This window comes from Equus asinus, unplaced genomic scaffold, assembly GCF_041296235.1.
Source record: "Equus asinus isolate D_3611 breed Donkey unplaced genomic scaffold, EquAss-T2T_v2 contig_193, whole genome shotgun sequence".
Taxonomy (NCBI): domain Eukaryota; kingdom Metazoa; phylum Chordata; class Mammalia; order Perissodactyla; family Equidae; genus Equus; species Equus asinus.
In genome coordinates this window covers 198,698-217,928 of record NW_027224842.1, presented here as the reverse complement: position 1 = coordinate 217,928, position 19,231 = coordinate 198,698, and the positions used below count along the sequence as shown (strand labels likewise).

Here is a 19,231-nt window from a genome sequence, read left to right as displayed (position 1 = left end):
CTTCCTTTGCTGCTAGGGTTGGCCAATGAAATGTGGGCTGGAGTTTCTGAGGAGGCCTTTCTTCTTGGATAGAAAGGCCTTTGGCTTTTGCTCCTTCCTTTTTGGGGGGGGCGGTCCTGGAACGTGGATATGGTGCCTTGGGACCTAGCAGCCATTTTGTGACTTGGTCTGAGGTCAGAGGCACACACTAAGGACAATAGGGAAGAAAAGGAACCTAGTTCCTTGAAGACAGGCTTAAGACAAAATCCCTAAACTAACTCCTCTGGACTTCTTATGTGAGAAAAATAAACTTTAGTCACTTTTCAGGTTTTTCGTTCTTGGAGCTAAGTGTATCCGTAACAGTCACAGTGGTTAAGAACAGACTGTGGAGTCAGAAAGATGCAGGTAAGTCCCACATCTTTCCCTCACCAGCTAAGTGAATAAGTTACACAGCTGACCAAACCTGTTTCACGTCTGTAAAATGAAGGTAGGCATAGCACCTACCTCAGGGATGTTGTGAGGAGGAAGGACTTGGCATGTACAATATTTGTTACATTTGTACTTAAAAATGTGAATGATTATTAGAAATCCAATTATAATGGATGGTAAAAATTACCCTTAAAGATTTTTTAAAACCCTGCCCTAGTTTCTGCTTGTGTTCACATAAGGTCTTTGGTAAAACTGTCTCTCATTGCCCCACTGTAGCTTCTAACACTGGGTCTAATGACTGTAATCACACGCAGCTGTGCTCCTTGTGTTCCTAACAACATCTTTCCTTTCTTTTTTTTTATGCTTTTTTTTTGGTGAGGAAGACTGGCCCTGAGTTAACATGTTACCAATCTTCCTCTTTTTTTTTTTCTCCCCAAAGCTCCAGTACATAGGTGTATAGCTTAGTTGTAGGTCATTCTAGCTCTTCTATGTGAGACACTGCTACAGCATGGCTTGATGAGCAGTGGTAGGTCCACGCTCAGGATCTGAACCAGTGAACCCCACGCCACCAAAGCAGAACATGCGAACTTAACCACTTGGCCATGGGGCCAGCGCCAATACCTTTCCTTTGACTTTTGAGGATTTTGGAATAGACTTTTTATGAATATGAGAGTTCCCTAATCAAGGCCAACTCAGGTACCTCTTTCTCGATGCAGCTGTCTTCAGCCTCCCTTTATTCACAGATCTTCAACAATTATGCTTACTCTACGACCGCCTAAGTCACATGGTATTGCAGATATTTGCTTACCCCTCTGTATAGTCAGTGGACTAAATTTGTTTAAGGTTAGGGACCATATCTTTTTCACCCTTACATTGTGATCAGCTCATATTAAAAGTATGAGTTATTTGTTTTCCAGCTACAACATGAGTCCCACAAAGGCAGTGCCTTTCGGTGCCTAGACCAGTGATCAGCACACAGTAGAAGGTAGTTAAATATTTGAGTATGAATGGCAGGCTCTCAATAAGTTTCCTGAACATGATTCTGCTAGGCTCTCAAGAAAATGTTTCCTATGAACAATACTGTATTTTGTCTTCTCTGGTCCTGACTTGACTTTTCAGATTTTAGTGTTGTCTGACCATCTTATTGCTTTTTAACATTCTCGCAAGTTTCCATTGCTAACTTTCATCATTGTTCCTTCACAATCTTTCATCATGACACTGAAACTCAGGTCATAAGAGTTAAGCAACATTCTGAGGGAGACATCAGCAAGACGGAGGAATACAAAGTCCCGGCTCTTTTTCCCTGACAGAGACACTGTCGTAACAGCAATACATGGACCAAAGTATCTTTGTGAGAACTTCAGAAGCCAGGTAAGAAGTTGCAGTCCCCTGGGTAAGGGCAAAGCTAACAACTTCCACCCTGAAACTAGGCAGAAGAGCCCTTTCATTTTCCCTGCGACCACCTCTCCCCCAAGCCAGCACAGCTCACCCCTGCTTACAGCTCCTCCATCGTGAGGAGCAGGGGAAAGAAAAGAGAGGAAAATTCATTCACAGTTCCGTCTTTTTGGAGATCTGCCTGAAGGACTGGTTTCTGTCTCACTTGACCCGAACTGCTGATGGAACTGGCATGGTCTGGCACCAGACAGAGCCTAGCGTGGCTCAGCACCATCAGGAGTAGGTGCCCAACTCGAAGCTTCATCCTCGGGAGGGAGGGAGGGAGGAGAGCAGAGCGTGTGTCTTATGTGCCAGCGTTTTGGAGGGCTGCCATTGGGACTGGTTTCTATCTCACCTGATTTGGGGTGCTGATGGGAGCTGACGTAATTTGGATGCCTGGGGGCCAATGAGAACAAAGGAGAGTGGGGTGGCTTCCTGCTGCAGCACCAAAGAAGCTGCAGTACTACAGACAGATATTAGAGGGAGCAAGAGATTATGAGCTCCTGAAAAAGAAACTGGCAAACCTCTCTAATTGGCAAATCACATACACAAGCCTAGAGAATCACATCTGCCCAAAAGCTTTCAGAGGGCCCACAGTCTATAACTGGGCTGACTGATGAAGGTCTTCCCCTGTATGAAGCAGCCCACAAAGACTGGAAGAGGTGGCTATTTTTCAAATGCATAAAAGTCAGCAAAAAAATCAAAAGGCACACAAAGAAACAGAGAAACATGATGCAATCAAAGAAACAAACTAAATCTCCAGAAACCCACTCCAAAGAAATGGTGACCTATGAGCAAATACCTGACAAACACTTGAAAATAATAGTTTTAAGGAAGCTCAATGATCTACAAGAGAACACCAATAGACAGCTAAATGAAATCAGGAAAATGATGCACAAACAAAATGAGAATATTAAAGAGATGGAAACTATAAAAAAGGACCAAACAGAAATTCTGGAGCTGAAGAATACAAATAACTAAAATGAAAAATTCACAGAGGGGTTCAATAGCAGACTTGATCAAGCAGAAGAATCAATAAGTTGAAACCAGGTCATATGAAATTACTCAGTTAGAGAAGAAAAAAGAAAAAAGAATAAAGAAAAGTGAAGAGAGCCTAAGGTACTTATGGGACATCAGCAAGTGGACCAATATATGCATCATGGAACTTCCAGAAGGAAAGAGAAAGGGACAAAAGATTTATTTGAGGAAATAATGGCCAAAAACTTCCCAAATCTGAGGAATGAAAGATATCCAAATTCAAGAGTTAAGCAACATTCTACTAGACTGGATATCTGAAGACTGATCTTATATATATATATAATTTCTATTGAGTTCATAAGAGTTGACATCATTGTGAAATTTCAGTTGTACATTGTTTCTTGTCTGTCACCACGTAAGTGTTCTCCTTCACCCCCTATGCCCACCCCTCACCCCCCTTCCCCTGGTAACCACTGAACTGTTTTCTTTGTCCATGTGTTTGTTTATATTGCACATGTGAGTGAAATCATCTGGTGTTTGTCTTTTTCAGTCTTACTTCCCTTAGCATAATTCCCTCCAGGTCCTTCCATGTTGTTGCAAATGGGATGGATCCGTCTTCTTTTAATGGCTGAGTAGTATTCCATTGTATATATACCACATCATCTTTATCCAATCATTGGTCAATGGGCACTTGGGTTGCTTCCAGGTCTTGGCTATTGTGGATAGTGCTGCTATCAACACAGGGGTGCATATGTTCTTTGGATTATTGATTGCAAGTTGTTTAGGTAGATACCCAGTAATGGAATAACTGGATATGGTATTTCTATTTTTAGTTTTCTGAGGAACCTCCATCTTGTTTTCCATAGTGGCTATACCAGTTTGCAGTCCCACCAGCAGTGTATGAGGGTTCCCTTTTCTCCACACCCTCTCCAACTTTTGTTATTTTTAGTCTTAGTGATTATAGCCATTTAAACAGGTGTAAGGTGGTATCTTAGTGTAGTTTTGATTTGCATTTCCCTGATGATTAGTGATGTTGAACATCTTTTCATGTGTTTCTTGGCCATCTGTATATCTTCTTTGGAAAAATGTTCATATCCCCTGCTCATTTTTTGATTGTGCTGTCTTTTTGTTGTTCAGTTGTGTGAATTCCTTATATATTATGGAGATTAACTCCTTGTCAGATATATGATTTGCAAATATTTTCTCCCACTTGGTGGGCTGTCTTTTTGTTTTGATCCTAGTTTCTTTTGCCTTGCAGAAGCTCTTTAGTCTGATGAAGTCCCACTTATTTTTTTCTTCTGTTTCCCTTGTCTGAGAAGACCTGGTATTCAAAAAGATCCTTTTAAGTTTGATGTCAGTGAGTCTACTACCTATATTTTCTTCTAGGAGTTTTATGGTTTCAGGACTTATCTTCAAGTCTTTGATCCATTTTATTTTTGTGTATGGCATGAGATAATGGTCTACTTTCATTCTTTTGCATGTGGCTGTCCAGTTTTCCCAACACCATTTGTTGAAAATACTTTCCTTTCTCCATTGTATGTTCCCAGCTCCTTTGTCAAAGATTAGCTGTCCATAGATGTGTGGTTTTCCTTCTGGGCTTTCAGTTCTGTTCCACTGATCTGTGTGTCTGTTTTTGTACCAGTACCATGTCATTTTGATCACTATGGCTTTGTAGTACACTTTGAAGTCAGGGATGGTGGTACCTCCAGCTTTGTTCTTTTTTCTCAGGATGGCTTTAGCAATTTGGCGTCTTTGGTTGCCCCATATGAATTTTAGGATTCTCTGTTCTGTTTCCATGAAGAATGTCATTGGGATTCTGATTGGGATTGCATTACATCTGTAGATTGCTTTGGGTAGTATGGACATTTTAACCGTGTTTATTCTTCCAATCCATGTGCGTGGAATCGCTTTCCATCTCTTTATGTCATCATCTATTTTTAAGACTGATTATATTTTTAATGGCCTTAAAGTCGTTTTATTACCCAGGTGAACATACCTACTACTTTGCAATACTCTTATTCAGTGGAGGAGTGAACATCGTAGAGAATCAACCTGCAGCTCTGTAATCATGTCTGGTTTGGGTGCAGAGGAGAAACCAAACTCCCAAGGGACAGGCCTGAGGGACAGCGTTATAGGAAGGCACAGTTTCACTTCACCCTAGTGAACCTGTGACAGTGTGTTAAGGTAAGGGAAATAACCAATTCATAGACTTTAACAGTGATGGCTATGATACAATTAATAATCTCTCCCTTTGAATAAGTCTTCTTACCAAAGAGCCAAGAATGCCTTGAAATCACTAACTCTGTTCTAAACCTTATGCAACTTGCTGTTTTATATGGTTTTTCAAAGTCATATGATATAAAAGTACTATCAGATACTCTCTAAAACCACAGTTCTTAACCTCTTATAGAGTAACAGACCTCTCAGAGAGTATGTTATAAGAAAGTAGGGACCCTAGTATCCTAGAAAACTGAATCCACACACAAAAGATAAAATTTCAGAGGTTTTACAGATTGTGTGAAGCCCATCCATAGATGCTTTATGTGTTGCGGGGAGCCCAGGTTTAGGAATTTTGTTAATTAAATGATGCTTTAATTTATGTATTATCTAAGTCACATGTGGATTACGAGATTAATGAAAATGTATACATTTTATGTATACACGGAAAGACTGGAAATTTCCTTCAATAACTTTATTCTTCACAAAATATATAAATAAATAAAACAATTCAACTTCTAAAGTATTACCACATTCAGGAAGAAGGCAGTCTATCACCATTCTAAATGACTGGAATGCCTCAATTTCTAATGGCAAAGTGCAAACTGAATTGAAATTAAGTTGGACTGTGACATCATTGCCAGGGATAGAAAAATAAAGTAACAAATACAGTCATTTCTAAATAAGGAACACTAGGCCCCTAGAAAAGTGACAGCAGAGTTTACTGAGTCTTGCACTCGGGCACAGCTTGTCCTGAGGAGGCGTGCCAAGGGCCTGGCTGAGGATCCACACTCTCTGCTCCAGCAGTTTGTTCTTCTGAGAAAAAAATAGAAAGCAAAAGTCATCTTATTAAAAAACACGTTTGGTTGCAACACAACATACAGCTTATATACAGTTTACCTTACAGCTGAGGTAATGTTTTCAAATTGATAACCCATTATGTTCTCCTGCTGTTCTTTAACATCTTTCAACGGCTTCCTCTAGCATGCTCCCAGGATGAAGTAAAAATTCCTCTCCACAACCCACAAAGTCCTGCGCATCTGGCTCTTCTCTCTCTGGCTTCACCGACTTCACCCAGAGGAACCTGTGTGCACTGCGCTCTGGCCACACGTGGTTTTCCAACCCTTCCCCTGGTTACGGTCTCTCCCAGCTGGGCCGACCCTGTTCCCTCTGCCTGAATCGCCTTCCCCTCCCCTCTTTGTTAAGCTAACTCACCTTAACCTGTTAGATCTCAGTCCCCTTCTTCAAGGAAGACTTCCTTATGTTCCTAAAACAACCTATTAAAAACTCATAGGCTTTTGAACTCTAGAACTGTACCTTTTTTGACTACTTGATCACCGTCTATACCCACTAGACTGTGAACTCCAGGAAGGCAGGGGCCATATCTGGTTTGGTTATCAATGTACCATCAGGGTGCAATATGTGACACATAGGTGGAGACCAAAAATTTCTGTTCATTGAATGAATATGTAAATGATATAAGTCTATGATCTGGCTTGTGTAAAATGAATATAATGCTACTGGAAATACTGGCCCATTGAATTGATAAGAAGGTCTTTTGCAGTAAAAGTAGTTATGTTTGTAGGATGGTGTCTCTCTGTGTCCTCGAGAGCTGCTTGTCTATCTGAGGGAAAAGTTGAAGGTTCAGGAGGCAGAATAAGACTTCCCTCGGGGTAAAAAGTGATTTCAATTCAGTGCTGTGCTTTGGAGAAACTTCTCACAGAGACAGCAAATGACATCTCTGCAGTGCAGCTTCTCCATGACATCTTCTCTTGTCTAAACTTGCCCTTTGGGGCCACAGGTGACAAATGAGTTCCAACCGTTATCCCCGATCCCCAAGTAACCAGTATATTTACCCACCTGGGCGGAGGCCTAGACTTGAGTTATCAAAATAGCGAACTGGGTGAGGTGCTGGGAAAGACTTTGATCGGCCATCAAAAAACCAAGATTTCGGTGAGTCCTTTGGCACAGGATCTTGTAAATTCTGTTCCTTGCATTGAGAAGGCGTATGCTGTCTCTCTTGAGAAGCTGGTCCGGTCACTTTAGGAGACTTTGGAGAATTCTCACAAGTCACTTCTTTGTGAGCTTCTCTTTTAAGAGTTCTCTCCTTCCACATTTTGACCTCATTGGAAAGATGATGATTATTGCTTAAATGTGGGGAAAAATAAAAGAGACTGTAAGACTGCTCAATTCCAGAAATATATTCATATTTACATAAAATTTTTTTTCTTAATTGTGGTAAAATATATGTGACATATAATTTACCATTTTATCATATTTACATTTTAATTTCAACCTAATGCTTCCTAAGTTTGGATTATTTCCACAGTTCAGAAAATGAAATGAGGTCAATATAAATTGAAAAATTGTACTAAATCTCCGTGATCACAGAATCTTGAAAAGTATGATATTAGGTTTCAAATGAATCAGTGATGTCGTCCAGCATGGTTTATCTACTGATGCTCTGTGGCAATAATTTGATAAGTTAGTCTTCTGGATGGATGAATCTTTAATGTACCTTTGTTATTTTAAAAGATATATTACACTGTGCTTTTCTGGATTACTTATAGTGTTGCTTCCCACAGGAAATGCTGCCTGCATTTATTCACTCCTTCAGAGAAGCCTGGGAAGCAATCCTAGGCCCTGCTCTCCTTTCTTTGATCAGTCAGCCAAGTGTGTTGATACAACCTCACACTTTTGGGTTCCCCCCCATTCTGCTCTAGCAGCTAGAGACGCCGTATGAGCTCATTAGGCCCCAGCTTAAAATCCTCCAGTGGTGGTAATCCTCCCGTTACATTTAGGAGACCACCCCAGCTGCCTCAGAATGACCTGCAATGTGTAATCTGGACCAGTGGCCTCTGGCATCGCATCTTGCACTTACTCTGCCTCATTCTGTATGCTCTGGCCACACTGCATGTCTTTCTGTTCCACTTTCCTCTTTGACTCAAAGCCTGTGCACATGCTGTTCCCTCAGCCTAGAAGGCTTAGCCATCTCTACTGTCATCAAGCCTAACTGCTACTCATTTTCAGATCTACTCTTACATATTAGTTTCTTGATCACCGCCCCTCCCCACATCTAGATAAGGTCTGATCCCTCTGTTGGACCCTTTCATAATGTCCTGTTTGCTTTTTTTGTTGTTTAATAGCCTCACACAGAACAGTAGCTATTTGCATATTTATTTAATGCCTATTTTTCTTCTATTGCATCATTAGTAAAGATTAGCACAAGATTCTAATCTTTGGTAGAAGCCAATTAATTAAATTTTTTACAACTGTTTATAAAGGTTAATGGGCTACAATAATGGACCTCAGGGATTCTCCTTTGAGTAAAGCCTCACTGACTTGGGCATATTTGTGGCATATTTAAGCTCCCCTCAAAGATCTTGGTTTACTTTTTGGTTCTTGGCTTAGTTAAAAACAGGCTTAGCTAAAATCAGTTGATGGGCCAGCCCTGTGGCCTAGTGGTTAAGTTCCGGGCACTCCACTTTGGCAGCCTGGGTTTGGTTTTCGAGTGTGGACCCACATCACTCTGTTAGTGGCCATGCTGTGCTGGCAGCCCACATACTAAAAATAGAGGAAGATTGGCATGTTAGCTCAGGGGAATCTTCCTCAGGAAAAAAAAAAGGTCAGTTGATGGATAGCAAACCTCTGGAATGGTGCTACCATATTCTCATTCCTTTTAAAAAAGACACATTACATGAGCTCTAAAAATTACTTCCCCTATATGTGTGAGGGGTTGCCCACTGCAAAAAATATATATGCATGTGTAGGCATCATCCTCTCCCACACGTACCACCATAAGCATAATTCCTGTATCAGGTAAGCAGATCTTACCTTAACAGTTCATTCCATTGCTTTGTTAACTGTTCATTTTGCTGCTTTAACTTAGAAATTTCCTTTTCTAGCCGTATATATTCACTTTTCAAAATAAGAGCTCTTGTGCTTTGTACAATGCCGCTGCCACCCCCACAGGTTAAGGGTTTCCTTGAAGGCTGAGAATCAGTATGTTCTGATATCACTGTGGGAGGCAAACACACAGGCAGGTGATAATTTTAATTATCTCCAAAGTTCACAATAAAGGAAACATTAGTAAGTTCAATAAATCACTATAAAAAACAAAACATCTCAGCACCATCTCCCTGAACATCATCCTTGACTTCCTCCTCTTCCCTCACCTCCTATGCCAATTCCATCATGGATTCTAAGTATCTGTGGAACCCCTGCTTCTCTCCACCCACTACCTCCACCACCACCACCTGCTAGGATCACTCACGGTGACGGCAGCAGTCGGAGCTGCCCTTCACTGTCTACTCTCGACGCCAGTGGGGTCCCCTGGAGGGCTGCTTCCACCACACAGCGTGTGTGGGGTCCACCCCAAGGCAGTCAATGTGCTCCCAATACTCAACACGTATTTGTTAACTAAATAAACCTTAGACTGCTATTAAAGAATATACTATTCAGTATTTTACACCATATGTGTACAAGTAATGTAAAGAACTGTTTTGTAAATTTTAGGTAAAATTGCATAAAAGTGTGAGGTGCTTAGAAAGTGGAATGATCCACTGGGTCACTGACTGTTTACAAGGGAGGGGCAAGATGAGTGTGGGGAAGACACTCAATGTCCATTTCCTTTTGAATTATTCTGAATTCAGGTATAACACGTACCTGAAAGTCACAAATTAGAAGGAATCATCCTGACCCTTCTCTAACAACAAAAGTTCTATTTTTACCCCTTGAAGTTTTCCAGGTAGGAGCTGCAATTATCCTGCAATGGACACTAGGGCAGTTCAAACTAAACAAGCACCAGACAATGCGTGGACAATAATACACACAAACATCATCTTGCATTTGCCTGACATTTAGAATTTTCAGTGTGCTTTCACACACAACTTTTAGCCTGATCCTTACAAGTCTATATCCAATCTAGAAGGTCAGGCGTTCTCCTCATGATTTCACAGGCTGTTAAGTGAGGGCAGTCAGCTTAGAGAACTGTTCGTGACGTTATTTCGATGCTGGACCCACTACACAAAGCTGCCCCAAGTACTGTTCAGCATTCTCTCTTTTCAAATGAAACATAAGAGACAGAAATATGGGAAAAGATACAGTTTGAGGAATGTATATGCAGAAATTTGATGATTAGATTTGAAAACTGTATCTAAGATAAGTTTCAAAGAGTTTGCCAGTAAGCATCAAGTCTGTATTTTCAGTACCAACAACAAGTAGGATAATATTTACTGTATACTGACTATGTTTTTACAGTGCACATGGTTAAAATCTATTAAGATATGCTTGTGTTTTATTGGGAAGGGTACGTCTACCTTGACAGGTAAGTCATTCTTGTATACTACTGAAGGTATCTTCACTGATATGTAAAGATCTGATAGCGCACAGGTTACATTCATAGTTTTTAAGAATCTATAATGGATAAATAGTTGAGATTACAGGAAACTTAAGGAGGTATCACAGGATAAATATGATCTCAATGAATTCATTTTAAAAATAGTTCTTTATAAATTAGTGATTAACAGGTTTATTCTTGACTGTCATATATATAGTAGCAGTCTTCAAAATGTGTAAGTATACTGAGAAGTAAGATGGAAAAAGATCTGGAAATATCAGCATTTTCTACTTACTTGAAGTATCTTGGGCCTGCTGATTTCGTCTAAGATTTTCTCTCAATAGCCTTATAACTTCTTTTTGATGTTCTACAGTGGCTTTTGTACAAGTAATTCTATTAAGAATAACAACAGAAATATGTAAAAGGCCAGCAACTAATTTTTAATGGAAGAATAAACAGAACTGCTGTCAAGAATTTTCTGATAAGATACATCACATTGATATGATATGCATAAGCAGCAGTAGGTAAGCCCTCACGATACCCCCTGGTATCATGCACTTTATAGCCATAAATAACACCATCAAATTGGAAGTGTTCTGTTTGGCTGCAGGGGCAATTTTTTTTTAACATTGAGAAACCAATTCTTTTAAAATTTCTGAAAGCCCAATAGGTATCATTAACTGGATATTGAGCAAAATTACATTCAGGGGCACCATAAAACAAATAATTGGGTTGTTATCATGAGGTCCTAGAAACCTCTTGAAGGTACAACAATTACCAAAGCGTAAAACCAAAAGCACCTTCTGTATACACTGTAAGGAAAGCACACTCGACTGCAGCTCTGATCTGAGGTGACACAGTCAGAGGTCACAGTCTGCTCATTGCACCCAGGAGAAAAAGACATTCTGTTAATTATTTGCTTGAGTGTTAATTGGCAATGCTAAATTATGAGACTTTCTGCCTTTCTTAGAGACTGAAAGTATCTGCTGATTCTATTCTATATAAAATTGCTTTGCATTTATTTAAAAAAATTTTTTTCTTTTGAGGAAGATTAGCTAGCCCTGAGCTAACATCTGCCACCAATCCTCTTTTTGCTGAGGAGGACTGGCCCTGAGCTAACATCGGTGCCCATCTTCCTCTACTTTATATGTGGGATGCCTACCACAGCATGGCTTGACAGGTGATGTGTAGGTCCACACCTAGGATGGTGAACCCTGGGCCACCGAAGCGGAATGTGCAAACTTAACCACCGTGCCACTGGGCTGGCCACTAAAATTGCCTTTTTAATGATGCTCCACTAAAACCAACAGTCCTATCAATAGAAGGCTGGTTAGAATGCATGAAGATTCAGAGTGCGACTTTTTGGGCAAAATTAGATATCATCATTAAACATTTATTAAACATTTACAGGAAGAATAAAAAGTGTGAGGAGTCAGAGGTGACATATTAATAAGTGGCAACATTATATTTCTAATTCAGTTTCCTTGACTCTCTGTTTAATGTTCTTTTCATTATGCTATACCACAAAGAACTTTAGGCATGCTATTGTATATGGTACTATACATAAATAAATCAATAAAAAGGGAATATGCTCTTGGGCACTAAGTACTACAATTTAAAAGGAAATAAAACCTTACACAAAAATACAATAGGAAGAACAAATGAAATTAAGAGAACCAACGGAAACCTTAGACAAACTGCTAAAAACACACACACGTTCTTAATATTCACTTTCAAACAAAAAAGGCCATTTTTAAGCTGTTCCTATATGATTGAACAAGAAGTATCCAAAGACATAGTATGTCAGTAATTGATCAGAATTGTGCTTGTTTTCAAAACCTTTGCATACATAATGAGAATTTAATAACTTTAAAATCTGTAGATGTTTGTATTTATTTTATAAAAAGCAATAACAATATCTTAATATATTTTAAATTTATACAGTTTAGAAAGGAAATTTAAGCTACTAAAGTCATATTCAATTAAGACAAAGACATACTCCTTTTCAAACTCCTTGGCATTTCTCATCTTCTCTAGGTCTGTTTTCACCAGCTTTGTTTTGAGCTCTTCAATTTCTTCTTTATAGGGCTTAGCTCCTAAAGCAACTTTGTCCTAAAGGTTTTAGAGAAAAGAGAAATAAAGTAATTTTAGAGCAGTTTCAAAGACTTGTTAACTACCTAATATAGTAGGAACATTTTAAAACAGCAAACTCCAAACATATGAAAAGGAGGAAAGGCACAAATTTTAACCCTAAAATGAGTAACAAATAGATATTTGATGTGAAGTACATGTGAAGCTATTGGAAGCTAATGTGTAATTAGAAAACCTATGACTTCTATTTCTTAAAACAAATATTTTTCCCAATTAAAAAACAATATACTTAAACAAAATGAAACAGAAAAGTTGAAACGAATGAAATGGGTAGATAAAGGTAAATCAGGAAAATAAGACAAGAGATGAACAGTAATATAAATATCAAAGTAGAACTGAATTCAAGGCACAAAATATTATATAACATTATTGGGGATATTCTGTACTCAAGGTTGGTTCAATCTAGCCATACATCTACTTCGACTCAGAAAAAAAATCAGTCATATATACATACAAACATATACAAAAATCTTTTTTAATAAATAGGTTTAATTTTTTAGAGCAATTTTAGGTTTATAGACAAATTGAGCAGAGTACATAGAGTCCCGGTAATACCCGTGTCCTCCCCTAGTTTCTCCTATTATTAGCATCTTAGTGTGGTATGATTGTTACAAATGATGAGCCAATATCGATACATTATTAACTGACGTTCACAGTTTACATTAGAGTCTATTGTTTGCATTGTATAGTCCATGGGTTTTGACAAATGTATGACACGTGTTCATCATCACTGTATCATGCAGAATAGTTTCACTGCCCTAAAAATCTCCTGTGCTCCACTTATCCATCCCTCCACCCTCCCCCAGAACCCTTAGTAATCATTGATCTTTTCCTGTTCGCCTAGTTTTGCCTCTTCCAGAATGTCATACAGTATGCAGTGTTTTTAGATGGGCTTTTTAAAATTAGCAATGTGCATTTAAGGTTCCTCCATGTCTTTTGTGGCTTGATGGCTCATTTCTTATTATTGCTGAATAAATCATTCATTTCTTTTATTGCTGTTACCACAGCCATACTATGGATTACTATTATATATTGAATACAAAAATAAACCCATCTAAATAGGGACCCAGAGAGCTCTTCATTCCTCTAGGCGTTACCCCCAGTGCCTATAAAAACATTTGCACACACACGTAGTTAGCAAAGACTAAAAAGATGCAAGCTTCCAAAGCTGAGATGCTCAGCTTAAGAGGGTTGCTGACTAGGTCAGATAAGCCCATTCTGGGAGGAGCCCAGTATTTGCTCAGTCATGGCACCAGTAAAATACCCTGGCTTTCTGGACCAGATGCTGATATCAGGGACTCCTTGAGCATATGACTGGCTGGAGTGGTGTCAGTTTTGTAAGAAACTGCCAAACTCTCTTCTAAAGTGGCTACTGTACCACTTGCATTCCCACCAGCAGTGAGCAAGAGCTCCTGGCCCCACTCCTTGCCAGCATTTAGTGTAGTCAGTGTTCCGGATTTTGGCCATTATATTTTGAGATACAGTGGATGTACAGTGGTATCTCATTGTTTTTTAATTTGCAATTTTCTAATGACATATGATGTGGAGCATCTTTTCATATGCTTATTTGCCATGTGTGTATCTTCTCTGGTGAAGTGTCTGTTCAGATCCATTGCCTATTTTTAAATCAGGCTGTTTGCTTTCTAATTATTGAGTTTTAAGAGTTCTTTGTATATTTTGGATAACAGTTCTTGAAAGATATGTGTTTTGCAAAGATTTTCTTCCAGTCTGTGGCTTGTCTTTCATAGGGCAAACATTTTTAATTTAAATGAAGTCCAGTTTATCAATTTTTTTCCTTCATAGATTATGCTTTTGGTGTTGTATGTAAAAAAATGTCAATGCCAAACCCAAGGTCACCTCGATTTTCTCCTACGTTATCTTCTAGGCATTTTCTAGTTTTGTGTTTTAGATTTAGGTTACAATCAATTGAGTTAATTTTTGTGAAAGGTGCCCAGTTGTTCAGCACCGCTAGTTGATAAGACTACCCTTTTCCATTGAATTGCCTTTGCTCTTTTGTCAAAGATGAACTGACTATATTTGTGTGTATATATTTCTGGGCTCTCTATTTTGTTCCATTGATCTATTCGTATACATTTTGATTTAAAAGTTCAAAGAACTCTAAAAATATTTATTCATTTATGACACCTAAAAGAAAATTTCAATATATTCTAAAAATGGAGAAATTGCAGTAATTTTTTTGCCACAATATAATGAAATAAATTAGTCATATATAACAGTTTTAAAACAATTCTTGAGTAAAAGAAATTGAAATTGGAAATACTCTCTTAGAAATGAAAGACAGTGAGAATTCCTTATTTCAAACACACGACGTGTGCCCAAGCTGCACTCAGAAGCGCTGACAGCCTTAAACATCCTCTAGCCGCCTGAGGAGTCTGAGCGCCTGTGTTCTCAGTGAACAGCACCTGCTCATCCTATTTTAGATGGAGTCTGCTGAGAAACTTTCTTTGCTCTACCAGAAAAAGAATTCCTTTGAGATTCTGATTTGAATTACATTAACTTTAGAAATTAATTTGGGAAAAACTGATGGTTGTACAGTATTTAGGTTACAACCTAGGAAATGGCATATTTCTTATTTTAAACCACATGCTCTCCTATATTTCCTTTTAGAGTTTTGTTGTTCTTTTCATATATGTTGCCTCATTTTTTGTTAAGGTTAGTCACTTGAGCATTTTATATTTTGTGCCAGTTATAAATAAGATCTTTTTTTCCCCACTGTGCAGGATGTCCCTAAAGTACTAGCACACTTTGAATTTTTAACAAATTTACTGCTACTTGATATAAATAATTTGTAAAGATACAACAGAGGAAATGTATCAAGATTTAAACAAAACTGTTAATGAGTCATTTGTTCAAATTACTTTCTTCTATATTCACTTAATAAACCCTACATTATATTGGACAGCTATATCCAGGTGAATTAAAATAGTGGTGAATAGGTTAAAAGTTAATATCTTTGCATTTTACTATGCCAAATCTCGAGTTAAATATACTGTTGCATTTTATAGAATATTTATATAAAATACAGAAACAGATTCTTAAAAATTCAAACTGTATAAAGATTTTATGGATACCCTATACTTTGCTTTCTTTCCTCATGGATGCTGTACAATGGCATACTCTATTATATTATCTAAATGGTTACTTTTAGTATGCAGGAAAGATATTCCTCTCTCCATAGACACCTGTACCAATCTATACTGAGTGTGGAGAAATTTGTCGCTTACTCCCTCTTTCTTGAAACACTAGCTTCACTTATATGAAGAAACTGGAACCACTCTGTTGCCCAGACCCCCTTTTCTTTTTCACTCACTGGCTGCTCCATCTCAGTATCATTTGGTTACTCCACATCTCCTCTCCATTATGCTTATGCCCTCGTCCAGTCTCATGATTTTTATATGCTGATGATTCCCCAAACTTAAACCTCTCGCCTATATCTTGCTCAGACTCAGATATTCAATTGCCTAAGTCATATCTCAACTTGGGTGTCCCCAGTGGGCATTTCCAATTCAGCATGTCCAAAACTGAACTTTCCTGGTTTCAAACTTCCTCTTCTGGCAGTCTTTCCCATTTCCGTATGTAGCAACTCTATCTTCTTGGCTGCTCAGGCCAAAAACTTTGGAATCATCTCTGACTCCAAGAAATACGAGAGGTACGTGTTTGGCTTTCTCTTTGATAAATTGAATCTAAATATTTTGCAAAAAAAAAGAAATATGAGAGGAAGAGACATGTGCCACTTCTGGGCCAGAGCCTTTATGAGTACAGATTTTAAGACAATTTTTAGCTTCTCCATCTTGTCCCTTTTCTGTGAGCCTGAGCACGGACAGCTTACAACTGGGCTTTAACCATGCAGATGAAAACAGCACCAAGGAAGTGCTGGAGAAACAAGATGGGAGAAACGGGGGCCTCTGAATGACCATGTGGAAAGGAGCCACTTGCCAAGCTGGAACCCACACTTTTACGTGTGAAATAAGCTTCTGTTTTGTTTGAGCCATTGCATTTTGTGGTTCCCTTTGTTGTAGGAGCTGGCACGTCACTAACAAACACGCCTTCCTGGATTCTATTTTCAAAGGGCAGCCTTTAAAAATTTAAGTCAGACTATATCATTTTGCCAAAATCCTCTGATGACTTCCCATCTCATCCAGAATAAAACCCAAAGTGCTTACAAATAGCTTTCAAGATGCTTTATGATTTGGCTCTCTGCTACTTCTCACCTATTTCCCCTTCTATCCTTGCCCACGCTGCTCAGGAGACGCTGGCTTTCTTGCTGTTTCCTTGAATACATCTCAACTACTTCTGTGTTGCGGCCTTCGCATTTGCTACTTCTTTTGCCTAGAAGGCCCTTCCCTACCAGACAGCTCACACCATCACTTCGTCATCTTAATTGTGCGGCTCTCCTCAACTCCCCTTACAAAATCACACTCCTACTCACACCCACTCTCACCCTGCACCTATATACCTCTGTCTGGCTTAATATTTTTCCATTGCACTTCTCACCGTTTAACAAACATATATACTTGTTTATTTTCTGACTTCATGAAGCAGAATGTAAGCCTCTTCAAGGAGGCTTTATTTTTTTTCCATTGCAGTACACATGGCATCTAGAACAATGACCAACACATAGTAGGTATTCAACAAATACTTGTTGAATGAATAAAAATGTGATCATTTAGTTATTTGAAGTATTAAAAAATTACTCTCAAAGATTTTAAAGCTTTACAGTTGATTTTCTTGGTTTTTAGCTATACTAACAATTTCTAAAAACAAAATTAAGATTATTTTCTCTTGCCTCTCTGTTTCATGTCTCATTGAAAGAACCAGAATTTTTAGAACAATGTTAAATAATGAAAAGAGTAGGCATTCTTGGCTTGTTTCTAATTTTGGAATGAAGAGAAGAGACACTGGAGCAGGAACAGTGAACAAAATGCCTATTAGGATCCGACCCAAGTAGCAGAAGAGTGAGAAGTAGCTGTGGCTCAGACGAGGAAGGAAGGCTGTGATGAAGGAGGGTGCGACTTGTGTAACGGCATTCAAGCTCAAAAACATTTCAACTCTGCTCTTTCTAGAGAAAACAGGTTAGATTAAGCCCATAGGCTACCAGGTGGGACTCAATAACAGGGGATTAAGTAGAAAAAAATATAATTTTAAAATGTACTTATCTAACAGAGTATTAAATATTTAGATAAGAAGCATATTTTTTTGAAAAATAAAAAGAAAGTCTCAACAAGAAAAAAACCAACAACTCAATTAAAAAGTGGGCAAAAGATCTGAACAGAGATTTCTGCAAAGAAGATATATGGGTGGCCAACAGGCTCATGAAAAGATGTTCAACATCATTAGCTATCAGGGAAATGCAAATCAAAACTACAAGGCGATATCACCTCACTCTGGTCAGAATGGCTATAATTAACAAGACAGGAAACAACAAGTGTTGGAGAGGATGTGGAGAGAAAGGAACCCTCAAACATTGCTGGTGGGAGTGCAAAGTGGTGAAGCCACTATGGAAAACAGTATGGAGACGCCTCAGAAAATTAAGAATAGATCTACCATATGATCCAGCTATCCCACTGCTGGGTATTTATCCAAAGAACTTGAAAACACAAAGGCATAAAAGATATATGCACCCCTATGTTCATCACATCATTATTCACAATAGCCAAGGCTTGTAAACAACCTAGGTGCCCATCAAGGGACGAATGGAAGATGTGGTATATATACACAATGGAATACTACTCAGCCATAAGAAATGATGAAATCTGGCCATTTGTGACAACATAGATGGACCTTGAGGGTATTATGCTAAGTGAAATAAGTCAGAGGGAGAAAGTCAAATACCATATGATCTCACTCATAAGTAGAAGATAAAAATGACAAACAAACACAGAGCAAGAGAGACTGGATTGGTGGTTACCAGAAGGGAAGGGAGGAGGGGGAAGGGCAAAAGGGGTGATTAGACACACGTGTGGTGATGGATAATTGGTCTTTGTGGGGTGAACATGATGTAATCTACACAGAATTCGAAATATATTATGATGTACACCTGAAAGTTATATAATGTTATAATCCAATGTTACTGCAATAATAAAAAATTAAAAAAAAAACATATTTATGAAAAAATGTTGCAATATACTACTAGAGATATACAAACATACATCCTCTACATTTTTGGCATTCAGAAATTAAAGTGAAAATAAAAAATTTCCTTACTTTGAAAAGTAAAAAAATTAAAAAAAATTAAAAAAATAAGATATATTTTAAACTGTCAAGAATATTTATGTTTTTTAAAAATAATTTTTACAGGAAGATGAAAACAATCATTATTTGGCATGAAAATAAACGTATGCATTTATTTATATTTATTATGCATAATTTATAAAATTATGCCTTTATTTATAAAATGAGTTTTAAGTTACCTGAAGTACTTGGATCATTTCTTTTGTTTTTTCAAGGCATTTATTTGATTCATTAACTTGTGATTGAAGTTTTGCTATTATATCATTAGTCATCTCAAGCTCTTTCTGCATCTTTATAATCTTGTCTTCCTTTTGCATGGCAGTTTCTTTAGCTTCACGTAGTGAAGTTTCCAGCTCTTGAATCTTCTATTAAAAAAAACACACATATATAAGGTGTGCCTTGAAGACAGAATCACAGTTTATATGAAACAAAGATCATATATAGGTATTAATC

At 38.2% G+C, this 19,231-nt stretch overlaps 1 protein-coding gene across 1 annotated transcript in view; it reads right to left on the bottom strand.

The window, feature by feature from the left end:
• Positions 1–5,497: 5,497 nt before the first annotated feature.
• Positions 5,498–19,231, bottom strand: part of LOC139043176 (centromere-associated protein E-like) — a 34,683-nt gene continuing 20,949 nt past the window's right edge. Inside the window, exons 8-13 of the mRNA XM_070503460.1 lie at positions 18,958–19,143; positions 12,375–12,487; positions 10,671–10,768; positions 8,872–9,055; positions 6,898–7,184; positions 5,498–5,853 (exon numbers count right to left, since the gene is read on the bottom strand). Of these exons, the coding sequence (XP_070359561.1) occupies positions 5,759–5,853; positions 6,898–7,184; positions 8,872–9,055; positions 10,671–10,768; positions 12,375–12,487; positions 18,958–19,143 (963 nt within the window). The 3' untranslated portion in view covers positions 5,498–5,758. The remainder of the gene's footprint in view (positions 5,854–6,897; positions 7,185–8,871; positions 9,056–10,670; positions 10,769–12,374; positions 12,488–18,957; positions 19,144–19,231) is intronic.